The sequence below is a fragment of the Dipodomys spectabilis genome, unplaced genomic scaffold, assembly GCF_019054845.1.
Source record: "Dipodomys spectabilis isolate Male_0828 unplaced genomic scaffold, ASM1905484v1 ptg000002l, whole genome shotgun sequence".
NCBI classification, from domain to species: Eukaryota; Metazoa; Chordata; class Mammalia; order Rodentia; family Heteromyidae; genus Dipodomys; species Dipodomys spectabilis.
Genome location: NW_024870679.1, coordinates 10,971,831 through 10,999,785, shown reverse-complemented (window position 1 = coordinate 10,999,785; position 27,955 = coordinate 10,971,831). Strand labels below are relative to the sequence as shown.

Genomic DNA, 27,955 nt, shown 5'->3' with positions numbered 1-27,955 from the left:
TCATGTGCTTGCAAATGTAGATGATTCTTGTTTTGCAACATAAATGGTCTCATTCTCTGCCCATGTAGATGATTCTTGTTTTGCAACATAAATGGTCTCATTCTCTGCCCATTGTGTTGAATTTCTTTCCTGAAGTGAGAGTATTATGAAAGTGTGAAAGCCGGAAATGCCGAGCTGTGAGATTCTAAAAGGAATGGAGTCTGGAAGGCCACTCTCCCAACAAAAACTCTCAGAATGCTGAGGGCTCCCTGGAGAGGTCCATCAGTTCTGGATTAACAGGAATTCAGATTTCTATCCTGGGTGTGGGCTAATTTGGCCCTAAACTACTAAGTGACTTTGCTCTGGTCCTTTTCATATAAAAGCAATTAGTCAGTTAGCTATACTTTCTTTTTCTCTTTATTGTTTGCTCATTTTTTTCCACCTTCCTTTCCACTTTTGGCATCATAGCTAAATTCCTTTTTTTTTTCTTTTTTTCCCCCTTTCTTGATCAAATCCTATAGCCTTCTCCAAGAAGCCAAAAACAAAATGGTTCTGAAGATAGATCTAATAAAACTTACTGGAAAAAAAAGTAAGGAAAACATGGCCTAGTAGAGGAAAATATAGAGAATATTTTTATAAATGGGTAGATCTCTTATACTGTCTACCCTAACCACTCCTATTCCATACACACATTTAAAGACTCCCTCCAGGAAAAAAAAAAAAAAAAAATATATATATATATATATATATATATATATATATATATATGCTAAGAGGTCCTTCAATGACTTACCTCCACCCTTGCACAAAGGAAAGAGTCTGAGGCCAACGTTTGCAACAGTCTTCTTGCTGTAGTCGCTTATCCATTCCCTTTAGCTCTTCTTTCCATCCTTGGACAACTTAAGCATCCATCAAACTTGATTGCAAGAAAATCCTCAAATACCCAGGGTCTGCCAAGCCATGAGCACCTTTGTTCACTGCAATGCCTTCTTCATCTCAACCCCTCCACAAGAAATGCTGCTGTATACAACTCAAAAAAGTCAGTTCCCTAAGAAATGTCCCAAGATACTCACTGGACACTATATTGAAAATGTGCTCTACAACTTGTGGGTGGGGACAAGAGGGGAAAACTGAAGGAAAATGAGGGAAGAGGTAACATTGTCCAAAAAGAAATGTACTCTTTTGTATATCACTTTTTTTTTTTTTGGTCCGGTCATGGGGCCTGAACTCTGAGCCTGGGCGCTGTCCCTCAGCATTTCAGCTCAAGCCCAGTGCTCCACTACTTGAGCCACAGCGCCACTTCTGGCTTTTTTTCTTTTTGCTTATGTGGTGCTGAGGAATCGAACCCAGGGCCTCATGCATGCAAGGCAAGCGCTCTACCACTGAGCCATCTTCCCAGCCCTCACTTTTTTTTTTTTTTTTCTATCCTGGGGCTTGAACTCTAGGCCTGGGCGCTGTGCCTCAGCTCTTCAGCTCAAGGCAAACACTCTACCACTTGAACCACAGCACCACTTCCGGTTTTCTGGTGGTTAATTGGAGATAAGAGTCTCACAGACTTTCCTGCCCAGGCTGGCTTTGAACCACAATCCTCAGATCTCAGCTTCCTGAATAGCTAGGATTACAGGTGTGAGCCACTGGTGCCCGGCTATACATCACTTTTATAATAACAATTTTTTAAAAAGAAGAACTAATGTCCCAAGAAACAGTAGAATCTACCCTTCTTTCCTTTGTTTCCCCCCATATCCTCTCAGCAGCCATGATGCTTTCCCACAATGCTGTTTTGTATATCTACATCGTCCCTCTAAAATGTGAAGGTTGTTATATTGCCTTCATTTATATAGACAGCAGTGTCAAGGAAGGAACTAGCCATTTCCTACATGAATGAATGAATGATAAGGCAAAAAATTTTTTCATTTTTAATAAGTTTTTTTGTGAAAATACTGTACAGAGAGGTTACAGTTACATGAGCAAGGTAATGAGTACATTTCTTATCAAGCATTGTTGCCTCCTCTTTTGTTTTCCCCCTACCATCTCATGGACATCTGGGCCCAGGCTGGCTTTGAACCTTGATCCTCAGATCTCAGCCTCCTGAGTAGCTAGGATTACAGGCATGAGCCACTAGCACTTGGCAGTAGTTTTGTTGTTGTTGTTGTTGTTTGTGTTTTGTTTTGTTTTGTTTTTGTAGTCCTCAACCATGGCTCCAAATATCTATCCACAGCAAAGTAGCAACAGAAGTAAGTGATACTGTAGAAAAATCGTCAGCCAGGGCTGGGAAGGTGGCTCAGTGGTAGAGCGCTTGCCTTGCATGCATGAGGCCCTGGGTTCGATTCCTCAGCACCACATAAGCAAAAAGAAAAAAGCCGGAAGTGGCACTGTGGCTCAAGTGGTAGAGCGCTAGCCTTGAGCTGAAGAGCTGAGGGACAGCACCCAGGCCCAAAGTTCAGGCCCCACGACCGGACCCAAAAAAAAGAAAAAAGAAAAATTGTCAGCCAGAGGCCATGGATGACACAAATTACCCACGGCTATGACGGGGCGTCTGGTCACGTGAGCACATGTAGAATGTTAAACCTTAGGAGCTCAATCATTCAGCCTTGCTATTTCACTTTGGAGTACTCATGATTTGATTTTCCTATTTCTTGGCAAAGATCAGAATCATTGGGGGGTGTTTTCCTGTTCAGATCTTTGGTCAATCTTGTCTCTCCTTGCTTTCCTCACTCATCAGATACCCTTGCTCCAGTCTCTTACCTCCCAGGGGCCAGAAGCTGTCCTGAGGACTAAGCCTGCCAGTTATCCTGGTCCTTAGCAAAGCTGTTCAGTAGCCAGTCCCACTGGGCAGCATCCCTGCTGCCCCCAGGGGACCAAGTGCCCTCCCTTCTCTGCCTTAAATCTTTCTTTAAGATGGGCACAACAGGAATTCCTTCCTTCCTTCCTTCCTTCGTTTCCTTCCTTCTTCCTTTGTGTTGTTGTTTTAAGTCAGTTCTCACTACATAACCCAGCTTGGCCTTAAATTCTTGAGGCCAAGAACTTCAGCTCTCACCCTCTCCAACCCTCACCTCCCTATCCCTGCCCCAAGTCCTGAGATTACAGGCATTTTCAGGGAGTTTAGAAATACAGACTTTTCAGGCTCATTCTAGTCCTTCAGACTCAGGAACTCCGGGGTGGTACCTCGGACTCCGCATACTAAGGAGCCCACCACGTGGTTCTGATGCATGTTAGCCAGACACTGGCCTAGAGGAAAGGTGGACGAAGCGCTCAGGGTCATACGCATGGCCTGTGCTTATTTAGCTGCAGACTCCTGGAGATGCCCCGAGGAATTGGATCTGACAGGCCTAAGGCACATCCAAAGGCCTCACTGTGAGAAGCTAGCTGGATGATTCTGGAGCAAGGGTTGGGCCACTCATAGCTCTGGAAAAACATGCTCACCGGTCAGTGCTTAGCTCCAGAGAGGTTCTCAGTAGCAATCGAAACAATCAACCATACATATCTCTTGCCACTCTTTCTTTTCTTCCCGCCTTACTGACCTCTCTATCTCCATTGTCCTTTATTGATGTTACCTGTTTTCTCTCCAAAATTGAGTCTCAGAATTGTAGAACCAATAACAAGGCTGAGTAAAGCAGATTTCCATTTTGGGCCCCCCCCCAAAAAAAAATTTTTTAGGAAAAGTGAGAAACACATTTGTAATGTCAGCCAGGCGCTGGTGGCTCATGCCTGTCATCCTAGCTACTCAGGAGGCTGAGGATCTAAGGATTCTGGTTCAAAGCCAGCCCGTGCAGGACAGTCCATGAGACTCTTATCTCCAATTAACTACCAGAAAATCAGAAGTGGCGCTGTGGCTCAAAGTGGTAGAGCGCTAGCCTTGAGCAAACGAATTTAGGGACAGGGCCCAGGCCCAGAGTTTAAGCCAAAATAAAATTAAAAATAAAAATCACGTTGAAAATCAACTTAGCTCTTAGAAGTGAGGAGATGAGAGGTGCAGAATAGAAGAAATGAGGGGTGGATAGGACAGAGGGGAGATAATAAAGGGAAGAATAATTTTGTCTTTTCTAGGACTTTTCCAGAGATGGAAACAGCACCTCTTCTTGTTCCTCTTAGAGTTCTAACCAACTGTTTCCATGGCTCCTGGCAGGGTACCTGGGAGTGTGTTATTTACAAGCAGACTGGATGACAATGAAGCTAAAGGCATCTTAGATTAATCTGGTTCAGCTAGCCTCTCAGAGGAGAAACATCTGCCCTCTAGGCATCCTGTCCTTAAAGACAAACAAGTTTGGTGGGATGTAGAAACTCAGCTAGGTGGTCCAGGCTGTACCTAAGGAAAACAAATCTACCTTTTTTCCCCATCTGTAATCATCAAGTCTTAATGAACTACCCCCTCTAACCCCACTGGGCTCACTCTCTAAGTGTCAATGATTCTAATTTAATTCCCCCAGAAACGTTAATCAAGCAAATACCCTATGAGGCAAAAACTATAGGGAAAAAAAGTCACCATCCAAAACCCTCCCTCCTTCTTGTGGTGAATTTAGGTCACTAACTTCCTTTAGGACAAAGAGGCAACAATTAAAGAGCTGTCCTCCAAATGCTCCTACTTAGGAACAGAAAGAACTTAGAGATACTTAGAGGATTATCCCCCCAAGGGCAGATAAACAAACTTTCAATTCTTAGCATCTGGTCTCTTCCTAGCCTAGGGCCTAGGACCAGCCCTTTCAGGGAAACTTGTATAATTAAATTCAATAAATGCCAGTGTCCACTAGGTGGCAGGAGATGCCAGTAAATTCTAAAAGTTTTGCACAGCTCAGAGTATGCAGAAAGTTATTTCCCACTTACCTAGATTTTCCCTTGATCCTTAGAAAAGAGAAGCAGTAAGTGTTATCTTCCTACCTACCCACCTGAAAAGTACTGCCTCTAAAACATTATCTCTGAGACTACAGGCCTAAGTGAGCACCACACACCTCCTACCACTACTAGAATAACATTTTATTGGAGTACATTTATTTAGTGGGTACTTATTTATTGTAGGTAACATGAAAATGTTTGTCAAGTACTAATAGCCAAAGGCTTCAGGGCCACATTAATTAAAACAATGTCGTACTTAGTGTACACTACTATAGTTCTGTTGTTCCTCTGGAGAAATCCCAGAGGTGGGGGGCAGGGGGCGGGAAACACCAGCTAAATCACCTCCCAGACACAGTACCCTTATAAAAGCCCAGAGAGGGGCTGAGAAGGTAGCTCAGTGGTAGAGCACTTGCCTTGCATGCATGAGGCCCTGGGTTCAATTCTTCAGCATCACATAAGCAAAAAGAAAAAAGCTGGAAGTGGTGCTGTGGCTTAATTGGTAGAGCGCTAGCCTTGAGCTGAAGAGCTGAGGGACAGCACCCAGGCCCAGAGTTCAGAACCCACGACCGGACCCAAAAAAATAGAAAGAAAGAAAGAAAGAAAGAAAGAAAGAAAGAAAGAAAGAAAGAAAGAAAGAAAGAAAGAAAGAAAGAAAGAAAGAAAGAAAGAAAGAAAGAAAGAAAGAAAGAAAGAAAGAAAGAAAGAAAGAAAGGAAGAAAAAAAGCCCAGAGAATTACCACCTAACTCCTTTCATCAGGTCAGGACTCAGAGGAAATGAGCCATCCATGAAGCCTGAACTGAGGCTTGGCCCTCACCAGACATGACTAGAGTCTCTATCTTGGGTTGAGCAGCCTTCAGAACAGTAAGAAGGAATTGGCTATGGTTTGTGGGCCAGCTGCTTTATGATCCTTTGTTGGCATGAACAGACAAGCGAGACAGTAGTGAGCATGTCAGAGAGCAGGGCAAAGTTTAATCTGGACTAATGGAATTCACGATTCGCAATCTGTGGAGTCATTTTAGATGTTCAACCAGCAGTACTTGATGATCAGTTGGACTGGAGTTACCAAAGAAGAGAGAAGTATAAAGATCTTTAGCCAAATGTTTCTTGAGCTTACTATCACTCTTTGATGCCTAATGGCTATTGTTAGGTTTTTAAAAAGAGGTAGCCGAGTAAGAACAGCACCACGCACGTGGTATTCAGGTAAGGGGTAGGTTTATTCAGTAGACCTGCTGGGACCAGGCAAGGTTGGCACTCCACGTGGCTGGGAAAGAGAGAGGAAAGAGCTAGAGCAGAGAGAGAGCAGACAGAGCTAGAAAAGAAGAGCAAGAGCAAGAGCTAGAAACGAACAGAGAGAAAGAGAGAGAGTCTGGGCCTGGGCTAGGCCTTATGTAGGGTATGGGCGGAGAAAGGTGTGGCCACATCAAATTCAGATGTGACCTCAGCGGATGCAGATGTGACCTCTTCCAGGTGTCCCAGTTGCCTAGGTAACGCAGGTACTGGGTGGAGACTTTGCTGCGAGGAGGGTGGAGTCTGCTCACCATCCAGGAGCGGACCTTACATTCCAGCCTTTTAATAATCATGAAATAGGGCGCGGATTCTCTCTGGCTACTTCCTGCTGACAAGGGGCGTCGACAATAGGGGTAAAAGGCTGGAATTTGGTCTCCTCCCAGAGAAGGCAGTGAGCAGCAGCTGTCCCTTGGTGGTGTGAGTCCTTAGGTGAAGTCTGGAGAAGTCTCATGAGCATTGAGGGGCTGGAAAAAAAAATACTAAACAGCAAATAAATGGCAAGAGGAAGGACTTGGGGCTGAAAATGTTGTTAGAAATGTCCCTAGCTACTTCTGACATCTGGCTACTAGGTAGAGAAGTCAGGTGACAAAGGCAAGAATATAAATTCCTGTTCAGTTAATAGGTACACAGGTATAGACATTAGCTGGGTAGGCTTCTTACTTCCACTGACCTCCCGGCTCTGGTTAATTTTGAAAGGGCAGGCACAAAGTAGCTGATGTGACATTATCTCCTCTTACTCTTCTCCATGTTCCCTTGTTCCCCAGACTGGCTGAGTCTAGGTGCTCATTGCTGGGATGGCTTGTCCCAGTTGGTATTCAAGATTTGAACTCAAGGCCTGGGTACTGTCCCTGAGCACTTCTGCTCAAGGCTAGCACTGAACCACTTTGAGTTATAGTACCACTTGCAGAGTTTAGCTGGGAGATGGAGTCTTAGGGATTTTTCAGCCTGGGCTGGCTTTGAACTGCAGTCTTTGCCTCAAAAGCCCTTTATTATTTCCAATTAAAGCAACTAGGAGCTCAAGTAGAATAAGTAGAGCTTACCTGGTTCTTATCAAGAATTGCCAACAAATGTTCTGAAATGATGAAACTCATTAGATGTGATGAGAATTTTAGCAGATATACCCAGTATTTTAGAACCACATAGTCAGTAGTAGAATACACAACACAAAACAAAAAAGGCAAAACTTAAAACCTAAAATTTCGACAACGTTTAGACATCTTTGCTAACAAAACATATCAGCTGGTTGGGCCTCCATTACCAGGGCCTGTGAAAAGAGCTACTTGTTAGCAAGGCACCTTAGAATAGATGGAGTAGTAAACTTAGTGGAAGGTTAAGGGTCAGATGGAGCCAAACCCTTAACCTACCACGTGGCCAAGATGGCGAATTCAAGATGGCGCATTTCTGAAAAAATGCAAAGAAAGCCTGAATAGATTAAGCCTACATTGGCTAGCCTTTGAGAGGGAACCTAGAGGGCGGTCCCTGGGACCCAGCCTGCGTCGCACTCTTCAAGGCACAAGCCAAAAAGTTGTAGAAAAAAAAGGGTAGAAACTTGCCCATGAATGGCAGAGAGAGAGCAAAGAGAGCCCGAAAGTAAACAGACTTCTGATCATTTACCATTGCAGTAGCAAAAACTGTACTTCTGAGAATGGCATAAAAATGAGGCTCTCTGGCTTTCCAGGGAGCGCAGGAGACATTTCAAAGGGGTTTCACGGCTCAGGCGTGATTCGTAGCACCCCATTAAATGAGTAGAGTCAGTCTGGTGAGTGAAGGAGAGCTGACCAGGCAGAAGCGGCGTCCCGACTTCCCCCAGAGCCCTCTAGAGAGAAATGGCCAAGCCCCCAAAGCCAAGCGTCCTCGGCTTCAGAGGTGACCGGCCTTTCAGCTAAAGGCCGTAGGAGCTCTCTGGCGTAGCGCCACGTCTGGACAGAGACTGAGCAACAGAGAGCCGTAGAGTAGTTTCACTCACCAGAGTAGAGAAGTGGTGTGGACGTGAATGTGAAGGCAGCAATGGTATCGATGCGCTGATTCCGCCGCAGACAGACTGGTTCGCAAAAGGCCGTCAGAACTGTGGGTATTCCTCAGAGCAAAAAGGGAAGAACAAAAAGAGAAAAAAGAGGAAAAAAACAGAGAAATCCCAGCTATCCTGACTTTCAGCCTTTATCCGAGTCACGGCACCATTTATGTTAGGTTTTTAAAAAGAGGTAGCCGAGTAAGAACAGCACCACGCACGTGGTATTCAGGTAAGGGGTAGGTTTATTCAGTAGACCTGCTGGGACCAGGCAAGGTTGGCACTCCACGTGGCTGGGAAAGAGAGAGGAAAGAGCTAGAGCAGAGAGAGAGCAGACAGAGCTAGAAAAGAAGAGCAAGAGCAAGAGCTAGAAACGAACAGAGAGAGAAAGAGAGAGAGTCTGGGCCTGGGCTAGGCCTTATGTAGGGTATGGGCGGAGAAAGGTGTGGCCACATCAAATTCAGATGTGACCTCAGCGGATGCAGATGTGACCTCTTCCAGGTGTCCCAGTTGCCTAGGTAACGCAGGTACTGGGTGGAGACTTTGCTGCGAGGAGGGTGGAGTCTGCTCACCATCCAGGAGCGGACCTTACAGCTATAGCATTCATCCACTTGAATGTCTGGTTTATAGGATATAACAGCCTCTGAGTATTTTTCTGTAACAATTAAAATATATTGAATAAAGGCATCTGGTTCACAGGCATTATCACATTTTACTTAACAAAATAAAAAATAGCCATTGGGGACAGGCATGGTAGTTCACACCTGTAACCCCAGCTATTCAGGAGGAAGAGATCAGGACGATGAAAGTTTGAAGGCACTGAAAAAAGAAAGGAAAGAAATAGTTCTTGCCATAGATCAAGTTCAGAGATCAAGAATAACAGGAAACAATTAGAAAACAACACTGCAAGTAATCACAAGTTAAAGCAGAGCGCATTGGAGGGAAAGGATGATGTGGGATATAGTTCTTTCTTGAGAAAAGCATACCTTGAAGTTGAAGTTGGAGATGGATACATCGGCCCGGGTCTCCTCAAGTCACACAGGCCTAACCCAGAGGAAGTGTCTACATGTCCCTCTCTTCCTTCCATGCTTAGCAGTCTCCTCTATAGCTCCCTTAGAGCATGCGCACACAGGCACATGCTCACAGTTTTGGTTGATGTCGCTGTTCCATTACTGAGGCTTGAATTCAGAGCCTCATGCTTCCCCTCAGCTTTTTTTCTCCAGGCTGATACTCTACCACTTGAGCCACAATTCCACTTCTGAATTTTGTTTTGCTGGTTCATTAGAGATAACAGTCCACAAATTTGTCTACCTAGGCTGGGTTTGAATCTTTTTTTTTGGGGGGGGGAGTCTGGTCATGGGGCCTGAACTCTGGGCCTGGGTGCTGTCTCTCAGCTCTTCGGCTCAAGGCTTAGCGCTCTACCACTTGAACCACAGCGCCACTTCTGGCTTTTTTTCTTTTTTGCTTATGTGGTGCTGAGGAATTGAACCCAGGGCCTCAGGCATGCAAGGCAAGCGCTCTACCACTGAGCCATCTTCCCAGCCCCCTGGGTTTGAATCTTGATTCTCAAATTCCAGCCTCCTGCCTTGCACACACACACACACACACATACACACACACACACACACACACACACACACACAGAGCAACTCTGCACTCCTCCCAAGGCTAATTTTGTCTCTGACAAAAATTCTACTCTCTAGATTTCCTCCAGCCCTGGCAGGCAAATATAAGCTCTTGTAGAATATGGAGAATGTGTACTTTATCTGTAACTCTGAGGCAAGAGAAACAGTCTCACTTCACATTCTAATATGCCAGAGACCAGAGATGCTTATTACTGAATTTAAATAGGGGACCTGTGGCTCATGCCCATAATCCTAGCTACTCAGGAGGCTGAGATTTGAGGATCTCACTTTGAAGCTAGCCTGGTCAGGAAAGTCTGTGAGACTCTCACCTCCAATTAATCACAGAAAAAGCCAGAAGTGGCATTGTGACTCAAGTGGTAGAGCACTAGCCTTGAGCAAAAAAGAGCTCAGGGACAGTGCCCAGGGCCTGAACTCAAGCCCTAAGACCAGAAAAAAAATCATATAAATAAGGGACCAACCGGATGAAGTCTCCTCTCACCTCTATGGAAAAGCCTAGAAAGTCACCAGTATTCACCAGCAGCAGATCAAGGTTGTTGAAAAGTCCTTGGGCACAAAGCAATTACAAAGAAGGTGCTGGAATTATGTAAATGGTGTATTTTCTGAGTATAACACAGTGTATTTGAGAGGAAGAGGGTGTCGGAAGACGATCTGTTTTAAACTGACAGCCCAGACTTTTCCAGAAGAATCTTGCCAACAGCTGGACATGCTTCCGGAGGGAGGGCTTGGAAGCTGAGAAGAGCAACTACACAGGTGGAATTGGGTACTGTCAGCCCTCTTCAGAGTGGTTCCAGTTTGACCCAGATAAAGAAGAGCCTTGTCAGCCAGGCGCTGGTGGCTCACACCTGTAATCCTAGCTCTTCAGGAGGCTGAGATCTGAGGATCACAATTCCAAGCCAGCCTGGGATGGAAAGTCTTGAGGTTCTTATGCCCAATGAACCACCAAAAAGTCATACGTGGAGCTGTGGCTGAAGTGGTAGAGCAACTAGCCTTGAGCAACAACAACAACAAAGCTAAGTGAAAGCACTCAGAGCCTGAGTTCAAGAGCCTGTGCCAGCCCAAAACTAAATAAACAAACAAACAAGTGGTGTGCCCTGCCACTTAGTTTTAATTTTTTATTTGGCTTACAGTGATTATTTTATTATTATTTTTTGTTAGTTGTGGGGCTTGACCCCAGGGCTTGGGCCCTGTCCCTGAGCCTCTTTACCTCTTTATGCTCAAAGGCTAGTGCTCTACCACTTGAGCCACAGCATCACCTCCCACTGCTTCTTTTTGTTATGCCAAGGTGGCAGGACCCCCCTGCAAGAAGATCACCGAGAGTCAGACTCTACAGCTGTTTTATTTAAGGGGCTGCAACTCCCGCCTCCTCCTACACTCCCACACAGTGGAGCCTAGGAGGAGAGCCCAGAGCTAAGGATTTGCAGGTCTTATATAGGCACACAATCAACCAGGTATTTTGATTGCCACCATGTGTTGCTTTGCTAGACAGAAACAAGCAACAAGTGGTCACTGCCTCAAACTTTAACCTTTCAATTTTAGTGTGTTAGCATTATTTTGATAACTCTGTGTTCCCAGAAATGAAAGATAGCCTTAGTATTTGTTTTTCCTCTGCAAAGACCATTTTGAACAGCCCCCACCCCACCTCTTACTTATGAGGTAAGGGCAACACATCCCAGGCTCAGATCCCACTATTACTGATGTATGGCTTCATCCTGAAGCCGGGGGGGGGGGGCAACCACCCCGATGCAGGGAAGACACCCCAAACTTGAGGACAGGGCTCTTCCAATGGAGACTTGTGACCTTGTGAACAAGACAGCGGCAGACAGCCTGGAACAACCACCCTGCTTGCACTCGCCCTTATGTACTGACAAAAACTGACTACACAAGTGTACCTTTGTAGGGCTTTGAGGAAATGGATCCAATCGGACTCCGAGATGTCAGCGCTCTGTGTAATGCACCCCAACAGGTGCAAATTCCACCACATGCTAACTCAAGCATGGAGTTCAAGTTTTGATTGAATTTTATTTTTGGTGCTCAAGATTGAATACAGTGCCCAATACATAGTATCTCATAGTATCTCTCTCTCCCCCCTTCTGCCTTTCTTTCTTTCTTTAACTCTCCTTCCTTCGTTCCTTCCTTCCTTCCTTCCTTCCTTCTCTCTCTCTCTCTCTCTGTCTTTGTCTCTCTCTCTCTCTCTCTCTCTCTCTCTCTCTCTCTCTCCCTCTGCCAGCTCTGGCACTTGATCTAGAACTTTATCACTTGAGCCACAGCTCCATTTCCAGCTTTTTGATGGCTATTTGGAGATAAGAATCTCATGCAATTTCCTGTCCAGACTGGCTTCAAACCATATCTTCCTATCTCAGCTTCTGGAATCTCTAGTATTACAGGTGTGAGCCGCTTTTTTTTTATATTAGACTTTGAAGAGAAGATGTCATGACTACAAATAACTTACACAGCGTTCTTTCAAACTCCAGGCAGCTCCATCGGGGCGATTCAGCTGTCCAAAGAAATCAGCCAACGGGACAGTTAAAAATAGCCGCCAGCCTCTAGTAAGGGTATTGCATGATTAATTTCTGTGACCTTTATTTGTCAAGAAGACTTGTCTCCAAATATTTTTGAATATGTTCCCTAAGTTCAAAAGCCTTCACATATATATATATTTTTTTCTGTCGGTCGTGGGGCCTGAACTCTGGGCCTGGGTGCTGTCCCTCAGCTCTTCAGCTCAAGGCTAGCGCTCTACCACTTGAGCCACAGCACCACTTCCAGCTTTTTCTGCTTATGTGGTGCTGAGGAACTGAACCCAGGGCCTCATGCATGTGAAGCAAGCACTGTACCACTGAGCCACCTTCCCAGTCCCACTTCACATTTTTTTTTTGAAGTTGGGCACTTAATAGTTTTAAATGTGAAGATGGTTGAAAGTTTATCCATAGGTTAATAATTTCATAGCAATAATGAATATGGATGTAGCTATTCCTCTTTCCACTAGAAAACCTTGCTCATATGTGTGTATACATGTTGATGACAAAAGTTTTCTTTCTCTCTCTCTCTGTACTAGGTCTTGAACTCGGGGTTTTTCACCCTCCCTTAGCCTTTTCAGTCAAGGCATTCTATCACTTGAGCCATGCTTCCAGCCTGGCATTTTGTATGTTATTTGGAGATGGACTCTCTCAGACTTTTCGGTCTTGACTGGCTAGGAACTATGATCTTCAGATGCCAGCCTTCTGCGTGGACAGGATTATAGGCATGATCACCATACCCAGTCCATTGCCCCTTTCCCACTGCCACCTTTAAGTTAAATGACAAAGATCACACTTGTCTTAAGTCAAGTTCTGGTTGTTCACTAGCTAGCCCTCACTGCTCTCCTGCCATCTAAAGGCTCAGCCACAAATAACAAAAACCTGTCAGTCTAGACTGATGAATAGTCCAGTTTGAGTAGCACTAAGGGTCTTCCTGCCTTACTCTCAGGCCTTCCTAAACCTCCAATTTAAGGGACCCTCTTATTCCTATTTTTCTAGGTTCTATAGACCATCAGAATAGCCCATTCAGTTGAATGATTTTTAAAAATCTTGATCCTTGTGGTATATATACAATGGTATTTTTCCTCATCTGTTAGAAAGAATGATATTGTACCATTTGTAAAGAAATGGGAAGACCTAGAAAAAAATATGTTAAGTGAAGTAAGTCAGGCCCGGAGAGACAGATTGCATTCAAGAAGTCTTGGCCCCAAACTCCTAGTATGTAATTGCTTAACTATACATCATCAACCACACAAGCAAAACCACAACCATGCCATGTAGTGTGGAGGAGAGGCACAGGTAAGCCACCTTTCAGAGTTGTCATCTGTTGTCTTTGTGGTAGCCCCCTGAAGCTAACCAGAGCTTAGGGTGGATTTTCTAGTATCACATTTAGGGATCAAGAAATAGGTCTCAGAGACAGGGAAATCACATATTTTCTGATTGCTCCCATGAAGGATATGCATGGGACCAACTGTGTTCTAGAAAAGACACATCACCCACCATTGCTTTCTTATAGGCAAGCATGACAACGACCTCATCAGACCTCAGTACCACATACGCAGAAAAGGCTGGAAGGAGCATTGTGGCTCAAGTGGTAGAGTTCTAGCCTTGAGCAAAAGAAGCTCAGGGACAGGGCCCAGGCCCTGAGTTCAAGCCCCACAACTGGTAATCTTACAGTACTTAGGAGGCTGAGATCTGAGGATACAAGTTTCAAGTTACCCTGGTCAAGGAAAAACTAAAAAAAAAAAGAAAAAGAAAAGAGCCAGGATTCTAATTCAAGAAGTCTTGGCCCCAAACTCCTAGTATGTAATTGCTTAACTATACATCATCAACCACACAAGCAAAACCACAACCATGCCATGTAGTGTGGAGGAGAGGCACAGGTAAGTCACCTTTCAGAGTTGTCATCTGAAAAATGAGTTAGGTATGTAGGAGGGGTGTGAAAGGAATTCTAGCAAGGCACCAAAGGGTAAAAAAAAAGCCCTGTGATAGCTGGGCACTGGTGGCTCTCACCTGTAATCCTAGCTACTCAAGAGGCTGAGATCTGAGGATCAGGGTTCAAAACCAGCCCAGGCAAGAAAGCCCATGAGACTCTTATCTCCAATTAACCACCAGAGAATCGGAAGTGGCACTGTGGCTCAAGTGGTAGAGCACTAGCCTTGAGTTGAAGAGCTGAGGGACAGCACTTGGGCCCAGAGTTCAAGCCCCACAACTGACCAAAAAAAAAAAAAAAAAAAAAAGCTCTGAGGTAGAGCCTGAGTTCAAAGGACTGAACCAAGCCTTGATGGAAGCTGGGCAGGGAATAATGAAACCTGAAGGCTGAGAAGCAGGGCTCAGATGTTGAGAAGGACTCACAACCTAGATGAATGGTTTCTACAGAATGATTTGCTGATCTGCAACCCATAGACAATAACAACCCAAGTCAGACCAAGGTCCAGGTTACCTCCACTGTCCAACCTGGAAGTATTGGATAATACACAGGCCTGGCTGGTCCTGAGAGTTAATGACACAGAACCCCATTTTCCAAGTGCGACTTGATGCCACATAGAACATGCGTCTAACCATTATAGCACTGCTTAGGGGAATAAGGGAGACAGAAAAATGGGAGGTGAATAATTCCAAAGCACTTTGTAGCCATGTATGATGAAGACAGCCTAAGGAACCCTATTGATCAACAAACAGCGGGTTGTGGGGGATGGGGAAGGACAGGAGAAAACAGTAGGAGAGAGTAACTGAGCAAAATGTACATACACCCATATACCATGGTGAAACCTTTTGATACAATTAATACAACCAAACCAAAAAAAAAAAAAGAAAGGTAAGTCAAACAGGCTGTATTTAGGGGAGGGGGGACAGAGGGAGTGGGATGGCTGAGGAAGGTGGAAGAGGATGAATACGAAAAGCATTCATTTGCATGTAGGAAAATAGAGTGATGACACCTATTGAAATTGCCCTTGCAGCGCCCCCTTGTGGGTTCTGACCACCCTCCCTCCAGAGGATGCACTTCTGCTTTGCTTTTGCCTTTCCACCAGTGGTGAGAAAGACCACCCCAAGGCCCTTTTAAGGTCCATGAAATTATCAGGACTGGCTCTGCCAAGGCAACTGCAGGTGGAACTTGAAATTCAATAAATCCAGGAGTTTTTTTTCAAAGGGAAATCCAATACGTCTAGGCCATGGAATGATGTTATAAATATCCAAAGGGCCGTTGGCAGGGGTAAAGGTCTCCTGTTCTTGCAACTACATAAATAAACCTGCCCAACACTCACACAGCAAGCACGGCTCAGCACCGCCTGGGCTCAGCTGTCCGCCATGTCTCTCTGTCCTAATAAGTTTCTCACAGTATGGAAAATCTTTGACAGAGGGCTGGTGAGCAAGACTGGGGAGGGTAGAGAGGGACATGGTCCTTCCCGGCTAGTTTAAGAAATAGTAAATCTAGGGGCTGGGAAGGTGGCTCAGTGGTAGAGCGCTTGCCTTGTACGCATGAGGCCCTGGGTTCGATTCCTCAGCACCACATAAGCAGAAAAAAAAGGCTGGAAGTGGCGCTGTGGCTCAAGTGGTAGAGCGCTAGCCTTGAGCTGAAGAGCTGAGGAACAGCACCCAGGCTCAGTTCAGGCCCCACGACCGGACCCCCCCCCCAAAAAAAAAAAAAAAAAGAAACAGAAATAGTAAATCTAGCTAGGCACAGGTGTCTCATGCCTATAATTCTTCCTACTTAGGTGGTTGAAAGCTGAAGATCACAGTTCAAAGCCATCCTGGGCAAGAAAGACCAAGAGGCTCTTATCTTCAATTAATCACCAAAAAAAGCTAGAAGTGGAGCTGTGGGTGAAGTAGTAGATCACTAGTCTTGAGCACAAAAATTCCAGGACAGCCTCCAAGCCCTGAGTTCAAACCCCAGATCTAGCACACAAAAATTTTAAATCTATATTTTTTCTGATTAAGAGCTAATGTTCTACTTCATAACACAGAGATACATGGGGGGGGGGGGGAGGATTTTTTTCTTTCCTACTGAAAGAGAAGGCTAGGCAAAAGGGTCAGTGCTATAGTACTTGCCTAATATACTCAAGACCCTGGGCACCACAACTAAATGAACAAACTAATGAATATGAGAAAGTGTGAGAGACTGGCTATGCAATGGGAAAACAGATATAAAGAGAAAGGCTCACAAGATATGAATGAACTACTACCCCTAAAGTTCTGTTGCTCTGGATAGGAGGAGCTGGTCTGTTGCCATACTGGTCAGGCCAACATGCTTGGAAGCAGATAGGTTTGTTTGTTTGTTTGGTTGTTTGGTTGGTTTTGTTTGTTTGTTTGCTATTGTTTTAGTCATTTCTGGGGCTTGAACTCAGGGCCTGGGCACCGTCCCTGAGATTCTTTGCTCAAGGCTAGCACTGTACCACTTGAGCCACAGTGCCACTTCCAGCTTTTTTGTGTGTATATAGTACTAAGGAATCGAACCCAGGGCTTCCTGCTGCTAGGCAAGCACTCCACCACTGAGCCACATTCCCAGCCTTGGGAGCAGATATGTTAAGATGAAACCGAAGCCTTCAAAGTGGATGAGATCCCCCAGGAAAACAGAACAAGAAGAAAATCCCATTATGTCAAAGGCAATTGGCAGAGGCCAAAACTGCAAAAGAGATTTTTGGGAGACAGAGAGGGTTGGGGTAGGGGGAAGGGGCGGTAACGTCTTCTCCAAATCTACAGAATGGTAAGTTATTGAAGGTGAAAGCAAAGCGCTGCCTAAAGGGAGAGGTTAATGATGTCACTAACATTCGATGTCACTGAGCTGTCAAGTGACACAAGAAAGGAAATGTAGCATCATCAAGGTCCCTGGGGGCTGTGTCGATAGTGGAATCACTACGTGTATTATGCAAAACGGTTGTCTTTGTGGTAGCCCCCTGAAGCTAACCAGAGCTTAGGGTGGATTTTCTAGTATCACATTTAGGGATCAAGAAATAGGTCTCAGACACAGGGAAATCACATATTCTCTGATTGCTCCCATGAAGGATATGCATGGGACCAACTGTGTTCCAGAAAAGACACATCACCCACCATTGCTTTCTTACAGGCAAGCATGACAACAACCTCATCAGACCTCAGTACCACATACGCAGAAAAGGCTGGAAGGAGCACTGTGGCTCAAGTGGTAGAGTTCTAGCCTTGAGCAAAAGAAGCTCAGGGACAGGGCCCAGGCCCTGAGTTCAAGCTCCACAACTGGCAAATAAATAAATAAAAATTTTAAAATGCTATATAGTTTTAAGGCCAGGAGATAGCTCCGTGGTAGAGAGCTCATACATGAGGTCCTGGGCTTGAGTCCAGGAACCAAAAAAGAAAAGACTAAAATTTACAAGTCTCTATAGCATCCAACAAACAACACTGAGACTAGCTTGCTGTAAGTATGTTTCTGTAGACTCTTGTCACCTTATTTCTTCATCATCCTGTATGGTTTTTAGAGAAAACAGAGAAACAGGATATGGTCTCAAAGTGAAGACTCTTATGAAATAAGCCTTGTTCCCACTTACCAGTAAAACCACTTAAGCTGCAATCACAGAGAGGGTGTTTAAATGGGACTCCTCATACATATACCAAAAAGTACATGCCGAGTAGAACATCAATACCAAATTTCAAAATGGCGGCAGGTTTCCTGAGGGTGTTTTCCTTTCATGACAAAGATGAGAGACAGAGACAGAAAGTAAAGGATGAAGGCAATCCAGCAAGAACAGAGAAAGGGTTTTTCCTTACTTAACTTAGATTTGTAGAATAAAATAACAAAAGATTGATGGCTAAGACACACAAATTATAGGAGCTGCTGAGAGAGAGGTAAAAGCCAAACAAAATGTTTGTTTGTTTTTTTTTGGTCTGGTCATGGGGCCTGAACTCTTGGCCTAGACGCTGTCCCTCAGCTCTTCAGCTCAAGGCTAGTGCTCTACTACTTGAGCCACAACACCACTTCTGGCTTTTTTCTTTTTGCTTATGTGGTTCTGAGGAATCAAATCCAGGGTCTCATGCATGCAAGGCAAGCGCTCTACCACTGAGCCACCTTCCCAGCCCGACAAAATGAAAAGCTGCGCTTGACAGAGGAATCTACAACCCAGTCCCTGTGTATGGTGTTTCTCACTTAAAAGGAACTTGAGCTTTTCAGAAGGCCTGACTTGGTCTGTAGGTACCGCACCATGATGGAGAGCTATTTCCTCCCTTCATTTATTATTGCAACCAATGTTTATACCAAGTTAAAAAAAAGAAAAAAAAAAAAGGAGGCAAGGACTCTAAAGCTACCTAAAAGGTACAATATAGAAATTAATAGCAACTTATGTTTCTAGCTAGGACTCAACAGCAACAGTAAAAACAACTCAGGACTTCAATGTTGTTGAACGACAGGCCATGGGAGCAGCAAGGCTTCAGTTTGATCAGGGAACAAATCTGTTCCCTGAAAGCTAGAGATAATGTTTTGCCTCCAAAACCAAAAATCTATCAAGGAGAGAAAGGGAAATATGAGAAACTTAAATGAAAAAAAAAAGAATAGAAAAGAAAGCAAAATCTCCCAAGCCTGACAAAATACATAAGGGACAATTTAGGGCACACAGCATGATTTTATTTTTCTTTTTTAAAAATTAACTTTAAGTATGGCTGGGAAGGTGGCTCAGTGGTAGAGTGCTTGCTTTGCATGCATGAGGCCCTGGGTTCGATTCCTCAGCACCACATAAGCAGAAAAAGCCAGAAGTGGCGCTGTGGCTCAAGTGGTAGAGCGCTAGCCTTGAACTGAAGAGCTGAGGGACAGCGCCTCGGCCGAGAGCTCAGGCCCCATGACTGGCAAAAATAAATAAAAATAAAAAAATAAATTAACTTTAAGTAGTTATACAAGGTATACAAGTAGTTTATGAGTATAATGTATCACAATGGGGCTGGGAAGATGGCTCAGTAGTAGAGTGCTTGCCTTGAGCTGAAGAGCTGAGGGACAGTGCCCAGGCCCAGAGTTCAGGCCCCACGACCAGACCAAAAAAGAAAAAAAATGTATCACAATGTCACCCAACTCAACATTCTCACCCATCCTTCACTCTTAATTATGTAGGATATACATTGGATTCTTGACTGCATTCTCGCCCCTTCTCTTCATTTGTCTACCCCTTTCTCCTTGTTTTATTTTGCAAAATGTTGTCTTTGCCGGGTGTCTGTGGCTCACACCTGTAATCCTAGCTACTCAGGAGGCTGAGATCTGAAGATCACAGTTCAAAGCCAACCCAGGCAGGAAACTCCACAAGACTCTTATCTCCAATAAACTACTCAGAAAACCAGAAGTGGCACTGTGGTTCAAGTGGTAGAGCACTCGCCTTGAGTTGAAGAGCTGAGGGACAGCGCCCACGCCCAGAATTCAAGCCCCATGACCGAAAAAAAAATGTTGTCTTTGTCTTTCTAAGGAATTATACACTTTGAGTTCTCCTTTGAATCTACTGCATTTCAGTTAATATATTTGCATGCCACCCAATGTATTTATTCACGAGTTTATAAGCTAAATCTAGATTTCACATATAAGGGAAATCATGCATTCTGTCTCTCCGGGCCTGACTTACTTCATTTAACATATTTTTTTCTAGGTCTTCCCATTTCTTTACAAATGGTACAATATCATTCTTTCTAACAGATGAGGAAAAATACCATTGTATATATACCACAAGGATCAAGATTTTTAAAAATCATTCAACTGAATGGGCTATTCTGATGGTCTATAGAACCTAGAAAAATAGGAATAAGAGGGTCCCTTAAAATGGAGGTTTAGGAAGGCCTGAGAGTAAGGCAGGAAGACCCTTAGTGCTACTCAAACTGGACTATTCATCAGTCTAGACTGACAGGTTATTGTTATTTGTGGCTGAGCCTTTAGATGGCAGGAGAGCAGTGAGGGCTAGCTCTTCACAAGACTATTGACCAGTAGAAGACACAACATCATCAGTAAAGTTAAGATCAGAACTTCCATGCTGATCCCCTGGGATTTCTGTGAGTTCCCTGGGGGAGGTGAGGGGGGAGGGAAAGGAGGAATCCTGGTACAAATCTCAGCATCGTTGAAGCTTTCCTCATCCTGTGTCTATTTCTTGACTTCCTGCCCAGGAAACAGGTTTCTTATGAACTAGCTTGTCCCTCCAAGTCTGCCTAAAACATAATATCATCATACTGTGTCTAGCACAAATTTCTCAGCTTTTCTGAAACATTGGTAGTATCTCACTGTGCATTCTACTCCTGAGGAAGAGTTTCTGGTTTTGTGCACACACACATACCAGTACTGAGACTTAAACTCAAAGCCTGGGCTCTGCCCTTCAGTATTTTTGTGCTTAAGGCTGGGGCTCTACCACTTTTTGAACCAGGATCCCACTGAAACTTTATTGGTATTTTCCATGTAATCAAGGAACAATCATTTGCCTTGACAAGACATATAACCTATGTTCATGAAATAAACTTTCCAAAGTACTGATTAGCTTAGTGTTTTGCTGATTTTCCACTATGTTACATTCAAGATATACAACCACTTTACCACTGTGTAAGCAAGAAAATGACTCCTTCCGTCATAGTAAACTGAGAAGAGGGCTTTTTTTAAACGTTAGGCAATGAAAATAGATTGGCCTTTGTAGTTATACCATTGACCTTTCCTCCCAGTTTACTTGACTGGCAGTAACATACTTTTGGCAAGTTCTCTCATAAGTTAGGTTGTGCTAGTCATCAAACTGAGAATCTAGACACAGTTACACTCATACATTATTCTTCATCTCTTTTCAAAGTGTACTATGGTGATGAGCTGCAAAAAAAAACCATACTTTGAACAATTAAAATGCCTTTATTTTACAATTGCAGCTTCACATTACTGTATAAATGACATCACTATATTACTTTATGTGTGTGTGTGCTCATTGTGGGGCTTGAACTCAGGGCCTTGGGCACTGTCCCTGGGCTTTTTTTGCTCAAGGCTAGTGCTCTACCACTTGAGCCACAACTTCACTTCTGACTTCTTGGTTAATAGGAGATAACACTCTCATGGACTTTCCTGCCTGGGATGGCTTTGAATCACCATCCTCAAATCTCAGCCTCCTGAGTATAGCTAGGATTACAGGAGTGAGCCACTAGCACCCAGCTTATATTGCTTTATATGACTATAGAGAAGCATCTTCTCTAGGCCTGTCAACTTAACTGTTGAGAAATAAATAATGAGTCTATGTTGCTTTGAAAAGAAGACAAGAATGACATGGTGAAAGAAGGAAGGAAGGAAAGAAGGAAGGAAGAAAGGAAAGAAAGAAAGAGGTAGGAAAGGAGGGAGAACAGAATTCTTTCTTTTTATTCAGTCCTTTCTTAATACCAAATTCTAAATCTTTCAGTTTAAAATCAAATAATATAAATGCTTGCTTTTGCACTATTTGTAAAACTCAAATGCTTTCATATTTATACATTATACTTAATTTTTTTGGGGGGGGTCTGGTCGTGGGGCCTGAACTCTGTGCCTGGGGGCTGTCCCTCAGCTCTTCAGCTCAAGGCTAGCACTCTACCACTTGAGCCACAGCGCCACTTCCAGCTTTTTTCTTTTTTGGCTTATGTGATACTGAGAAATCGAACCCAGGGCCTCAGGCATGCAAGGCAAGCACTCTACCACTGAGCCACCTTCCCAGTCCCATACTTAATTGTTATCCAGTAAGCGAGTCTGCGGAAGTTACTGAGTTTGGTGCTTTCTGTCCTAGACAAGGGCAGGGGAAAAAGGACAAGGCAAATGCTGCTGTTCTCTGATTCGCTCCCAGCAGGCAAAGTATTTGCTCTGCACTAGGCCATGCTGTAGGTGTGGGAGGTTCAGGAGACACAGCCCTTTCTCTTCCCATGGTCATTCCATTAGGAGAGGCAGACACACACTGATGCTTACCACCCTTACTTTGCTTTGCGAGATCTGCTTGTTTCCACCCTTCCAAATGGACAAAGGCCCAAGGCACCAGCTATCAAGTCCATTCCCAACCATGGCTGAGAATGATACTGAAAAACTTATCAAAGTTAATGGACAGGTGCTATTCTAAACAAAGATGACAGACAGTACATGCATGCAATGTAATCAATGAATGGCACACTGGCCATAAGCTTACCATGAGGTGGAGAAGGGAAGAGCAGAATTAATACCTAATGAGTACACAGCGTCAACTTTTTTGTTGTTGTTGTTTGGTCAGTCATGAGGCTTGAACTCTGGGCCTGGGTGCTATCCCTCAGCTCTTCAACTCAAGGCTAGCGCCCTACCACTTGAGCCACAGTGCCACTTCCAGTTTTCTGGTAGTTCATTGGAGATAAGTCTCACAGGCTTTCCTGCCTGGGCTGGCTTTGAACCAAGATCCTCAGACCTCCAGAGTAGCTAGGATTACAGGCATGAGCCAAGGACTTCCAGCTCTAGAGTGTCAATTTTGTAGTTCTGGGACTGGGGATGGAGCTGAGTAGTAAAATTGTCCTAACATGTAATGAAGCCTTGGATTTGATCCTCAGCAACACACACACACACACAGACACACACACACACACACTCACAAAAAAAACATCTGGAGATTGTATGTGTAAAAAACAAGAGATTAAAAATACACAACAAAAACAGGTAAACTTGATGTTATGGATACCTGCCATTTAAAAAATTATGTTAAAGTACTTGTATAGAAGGGTTTCAATTCAAAATGCCAGTTTAAGCTGGGTGCTGGTGGCTCACGCCTGTAATCCTAGCTACTCAGGAGGCTGAGATCTGAGGATCACGGTTCAAAGCCAGCCCGGGCAGGAGAGACCATGAGACTCCTATCTCCAATAAACCACCAGAAAACCAGAAGTGGCGCTGTAGCTCAAGTGGTAGAGTGCTAGCCTTGAGCTGAAGAGCTGAGGGACATCACCCAGGCCCAGAGTTCAAGCCCCACAACCGACAAAAAAATAAAATAAAATAAAATAAATAAATCAAAATGCCAGTTTAAGATTTTTTTTTAATTTGGGGAAAAATAAAGAAATATGTATGTCTGTTCTGGTAGCCTTGCTTCAAGATACATTCAAAAAAAATACACAAGAGTGAGGAAAGAAACATAAAGGAGGGAAATAAGTAAATAAAAAAGGCTATTCTAACTAAATTACTTATTAAACCAGAAACAAAAGTACAAATATTATATTGCAATGCAATATAATAGTAGAGCACTAGTAGAGCACTAGCCTTGAGCTGAAGAGCTCAGGGACAGCCCGTAGGCCTGGAGTTCAAACCCTGTGACTAACCAAGAAAAAGAAAGAAAGAAAGAAAGCTCCCATCCTGGTATAATGAAGTTAGTAGTTTTAACAAAATTAATGTACTTTGTCATTTGCCTTTGGAATGTAAAATACTTTTCTCCATTCAGACATTCATTTCTCCCCTCAGACACTCAGAGTTACTTCAGTAAGAAACTTAGATTGTTACAGGGTACAAGGGCTTGAGGCATTGTGAAGATGAGAAAAGCTAGAGAAAGGTAGGCAAAAGGAATAAGCTGGTGTGCTCTGATAGAAGCAAGTGTGACTGGTTGGGGGAAATATTAGACTATAAAGCCCATGTGAGCAAGGGATTTTTCTATGCCCAGGGCACAAAACAGTAACCAGCACATCATAGGGACAGCATTTGTTGAATGTACAGAGTTGTTTTTGTTCTGAACTCTTGGGTGTAGAGTGCTATGTGAGGCAAAAGAAGAGTGTGGGGCTCTAAAAAGAGGGATCCCAAGGTGGTGTGTGGGGGGGGCGGTAAATTAAGAAGATCAGTTACAGACAGAACCAGCAAACTTTTCATGGACCCACTGTGGCAAAGGTGAGCAAACTCTGACTCAGGAGGTGGATGGAGAACATTTCTCATACACAGAGTTTTCTGACTAAATGTAGAAATTCAAGAGAGGCTGAAGCCAGGTGCTGGTGGCTCACACCTGTAATCCTAACTACTCAGGAGGCTGAGAGCTGAGGATCAAAGTTCAGAGCCAGTTCAGGGAGATAAATCTGAGAGGTCCTCATCTCCAATTAGTCAGAAAAAAGCCCAAGTGGAGGCGTGGCTCAAGTTATACAGTGCCAGCTTTTTCACTTAAGAGACCCTAACTCAGGTCCTACTACCAACACAACAACAATAAAAGAGGCTGAGACAGGAATGGGGAGGAGGGGGAGTGGATTTGGACTCTAATGAAGCCAAGAAAGAATGATCAGGAAGTTATCAGCCACAAACAGTAGTCATCTGTGCCAAGAGAATAACAAAGAACAAAACTAGATAGTTGTATATCTGGTGATATTGGCCATCCACTATGTCCAGTTCATGCATCTTCATGTGAGAATCTGCTCTGTGGGGAGCCGAGCACCATCTTAAGTGCAGTTGGGAAAGAAGGACACCATAATAATAATTTTTCTAAAGAGATGAAGTTAAAGAGATTATTTAATACTGTGAGAATTCATTTTAAAACATATTTGGCTAAAGTTACTTTTGTTTACCTGTACCTGCCTGGCAGGTGGCTAATGGTAAAGGGATGGAATCTTTTTTTGTTGCAGTGCTGGGGATTGAACCCATACATATTAAGCAAATGTAGTATGCTGAGCTACTTACTCAGCCTTACAGATGTTTCTAAGAATAAGACATTTCTCTTAGTGTATCTAAGTGGAGTAAACAGTTTTGTAACTACCATGCAGAGACAGAAAACTCCCTGTCCCAAAGACTCTAGAGGGCAAAGGAGAAAATAAAATAGGCACTTCTCACACATCCTGATACAACAAGCCACCCAGGGAAGAACACAGAGCCCAGGCCCCAGAGGAGGGAGGGCAAGGCAGGCAAAGGCTTCCTGAAGGCCAAGTCCTGAGGAAACTGGGCCACAGGAGAGCCAGAATCTCCCTTCAAACTCACTGTAAAGTCAGCAGCACTACGTTGATGTATAAAGTCTTTACTGTTAGCTAGCATGGAAGTTGACATCAGTGAGCTCAGCTATAGGGCTTACTGAACAAAGGCACATCTTTCCACTTGTTACGTAACCTTAAACAAGTTAGCTTTGGGCATTTAGCTTCTTTCTCTTCCTTCTTTCAATTAGTGTGGTTTGGCTCTAGACCTTGAGTTCAATCCCAGGTAAGAAACAAAAAGTGAGGTGGGGGTAGTGGGAGAAAGAATAGTACTTGCTTGGGGAACTGAGTTAGTTCATATACCTGCCAGGGCTGGCTTTGAACCTCAATCCTCAAATCTCAGCCTCCTGAGTAGTTAGGATTACAGGAGTGAGCCACCAGCCCAACTCTCCCCCTTTCCCCCAGAATGCTTCCCTGAACAGTGCCCTCCCTAACTTCTCTTTGCTCTGAAACTCCTGATTGGTAAATGTGGGAAGAGTATCTGTGAGCTTGTATCCCATCTGTCCATCCATTCTGTGAGGAGGGAACACCCAGCAAGCATGATCTCCCCATCCTATAGGCCTGAGAGGGAAAATTGGCACATTTCTACACTAGTGTGGCAACGAGCTTCATTCCTCAACAGGACTTGTGTGCAGACATGTTTGCTTAGATTCCCGTACACCACTGATTCACAGCCAAGCATTCTGAGGAGCTTTGAATAGACATACAGCCATCTTTATCTGTATATCTCAGTGCATTTTCTAATAAATATTCATTTTATGCTGACTGATTCTTTCAGTCTTATTTCTTCTGCCTAGAGCGTTTCTCTCACTTGCCCATGGTCATTCCTGTTTTCTCTGATATGAGACAACAGCTCTCAGTTCACCCTTTCATCCCTTCTTCACAGAACAAACCTTTGCACTCCTTTTTCCATCCACTCTTTGGACTATCTGAGGTACTTTAACTAGCCTGAAAAAAAAAAAAATGGGGAGGATCCTTTTCCCTCAGGCATAAAACTTTCTTAGGCTTCTACACTGTCGTAAATATCTGGCCTCCAATGCACCCTACCTTAGTCTTAGACAATCAGGTCTGGCCAGGCACAAATGGACATTGTGTTAGGAAAATGGAGGAGAAAGTAAGGAAACAGGTCAAACACGATCATCTACAGGAGAGGACTTTTTATTGAAGAACAGCGAGGGAAGAAAACCTTTCCCATGGGAATGGAGGTTGTGCAGGGAGTTCAAGCCCTAGAACCGGCACACCACAAAACAATAACAACAATAACAAAAATAAAAAAAGCAGGGGGGGGGATGGGAAGGGATGGGAAGGGGAAACAAAGGAGGAGGCTACAATGCTTGATAAGAAATGTACTCATTATCTTGCCCATGTAATTGTAACTCCTCTGTACAGTATTTTCACAATAAAAAAATATAAAAAATTAAAAAAAAGCATATTGGCATGAAGTAAGATGGCTGAGCCTAAATAATTTCTTGCAGCCATCCTGGTGCCTAGGCAGGAGATGGGAAGCTGTCCCTCTAACCCAGCCCCAACCCTTACAGGTGAGACAAGCCATCCTTTGAAATGCAAATGTCTAGCTCCAGGTTTGCTAGGAGGATTCTGCTTCCGAGAAATACAGATGTCAGCTAGTCTTTGGGGGAGGGTGACGCCCCCCTCCCCCTCAGGTGATGGGCACACCTGGATCCCTGGAGGCAGGGGCGGGCCCTTGGCTGATTGGTTGCTGAGCCTGTCAGTCCAGTGTCCTGTGACCCTGCCACCTGCCCGGCTCTGTGGAGGCCCGGACCAGCATCGCCATGCCACCCGAGTCTCCGTGTTGCTGTCCTGTCTCGTGGCTGGTCTGCAGTCATCACGGCATCCCGATTCAGCCCTCCACCGGGGCCGAACCGGCGTGTCGGTACGGCGTTTGTCCTGTCTTCCCTCCCGGGCCTGTCTCCCAGCCGTGTTGAGTGCGTTGCGGGCTGCAGGCCCTGGCCACGCCCGGCTGGCTGGCTGCGGCCTGCAACGGTGTAAAAAAGACCCCACGATTCCATCTTCCCTGATCTGACCTCACAGCGGCCACAGAAGAGGTCCTGCAGCCAGGCTGCGAGCCTCCCGCCATTGAGTCTACCCACAAAGCAATCCTAACGAGCAGCTCCACGCCCCCAGGATCACTAACACTGCATCGGGATGCCCGGATGCTCCGGGCGACGAGGAGGGCCGTGACTTCCCACGCTGGCACCCACGACCACCGCACTCTCGCGAGACTTAGAGGTATCTACGAGCCCGAGCGGAGAAGCTCCCGGAAGTGGGCCTGAGGACCAGTTCATGTCCTTTAAGGGGGGGGGGGGGTGAGACCTACTTCCGGCGCCCGCGCTGGGCGGGGTCTCGAGGATGTGCCCTGCCTGTCACTCACCCGCCGCCGGGGAGGGTCCGGGGCCGCCGCCCCGCCTTTTGCCCTTCACGGCGGCGTCCAGCCCTCCCCGGGGCCGCGGCTGCGTCGGCGGCCTACACCGGCTCGCCACCGCGGACCCCTCGGAGCTGCGGGGTCCAGTCTCCGGCGCCGGCGTCCCGCCCGCCCGTCGTAAGTGCAGGGAAGGCCCGCCGGCGGTGTCCAGCTCGCCCTGGGCCCCCCACGTCCGTTCCCGGGGCAACAGCTGCTTCCCCGCGCCCGCGGCTGCCCGCGGGCGGCGCACGCCCGAATTAGGGAACGGGGCGATCTCCCACCTGTTACCTTCTGTAAGCAGAAACGCCACTTGCAGACGGCCGGGCCATTTGGCTTGAGACTGGGGCATTTTCCCATCCCCAGCTCCAGCCTTTCCCACGTGCCTGGCTTGTCTCTGGGAATGGCTTAGCTTCT

At 45.0% G+C, this 27,955-nt stretch overlaps 2 protein-coding genes across 2 annotated transcripts in view; one reads left to right on the top strand and one right to left on the bottom strand.

The window, feature by feature from the left end:
• LOC122110486 lies at positions 1-27,890 on the bottom strand. The gene is made up of 4 exons (XM_042683067.1): positions 27,516-27,890; positions 27,231-27,373; positions 26,485-27,115; positions 1-129 (listed from the first exon to the last, which is right to left on the bottom strand). Exons 1-4 carry the CDS (start codon positions 27,888-27,890, stop codon positions 1-3), a joined length of 1,278 nt encoding a protein of 425 aa, XP_042539001.1.
• Agl (amylo-alpha-1, 6-glucosidase, 4-alpha-glucanotransferase) overlaps positions 27,820-27,955 on the top strand; it is a 65,845-nt gene continuing 65,709 nt past the window's right edge. The window contains exon 1 of the mRNA XM_042682993.1: positions 27,820-27,834. The gene's annotated coding sequence lies outside the window, so the exon portion shown is untranslated. The remainder of the gene's footprint in view (positions 27,835-27,955) is intronic.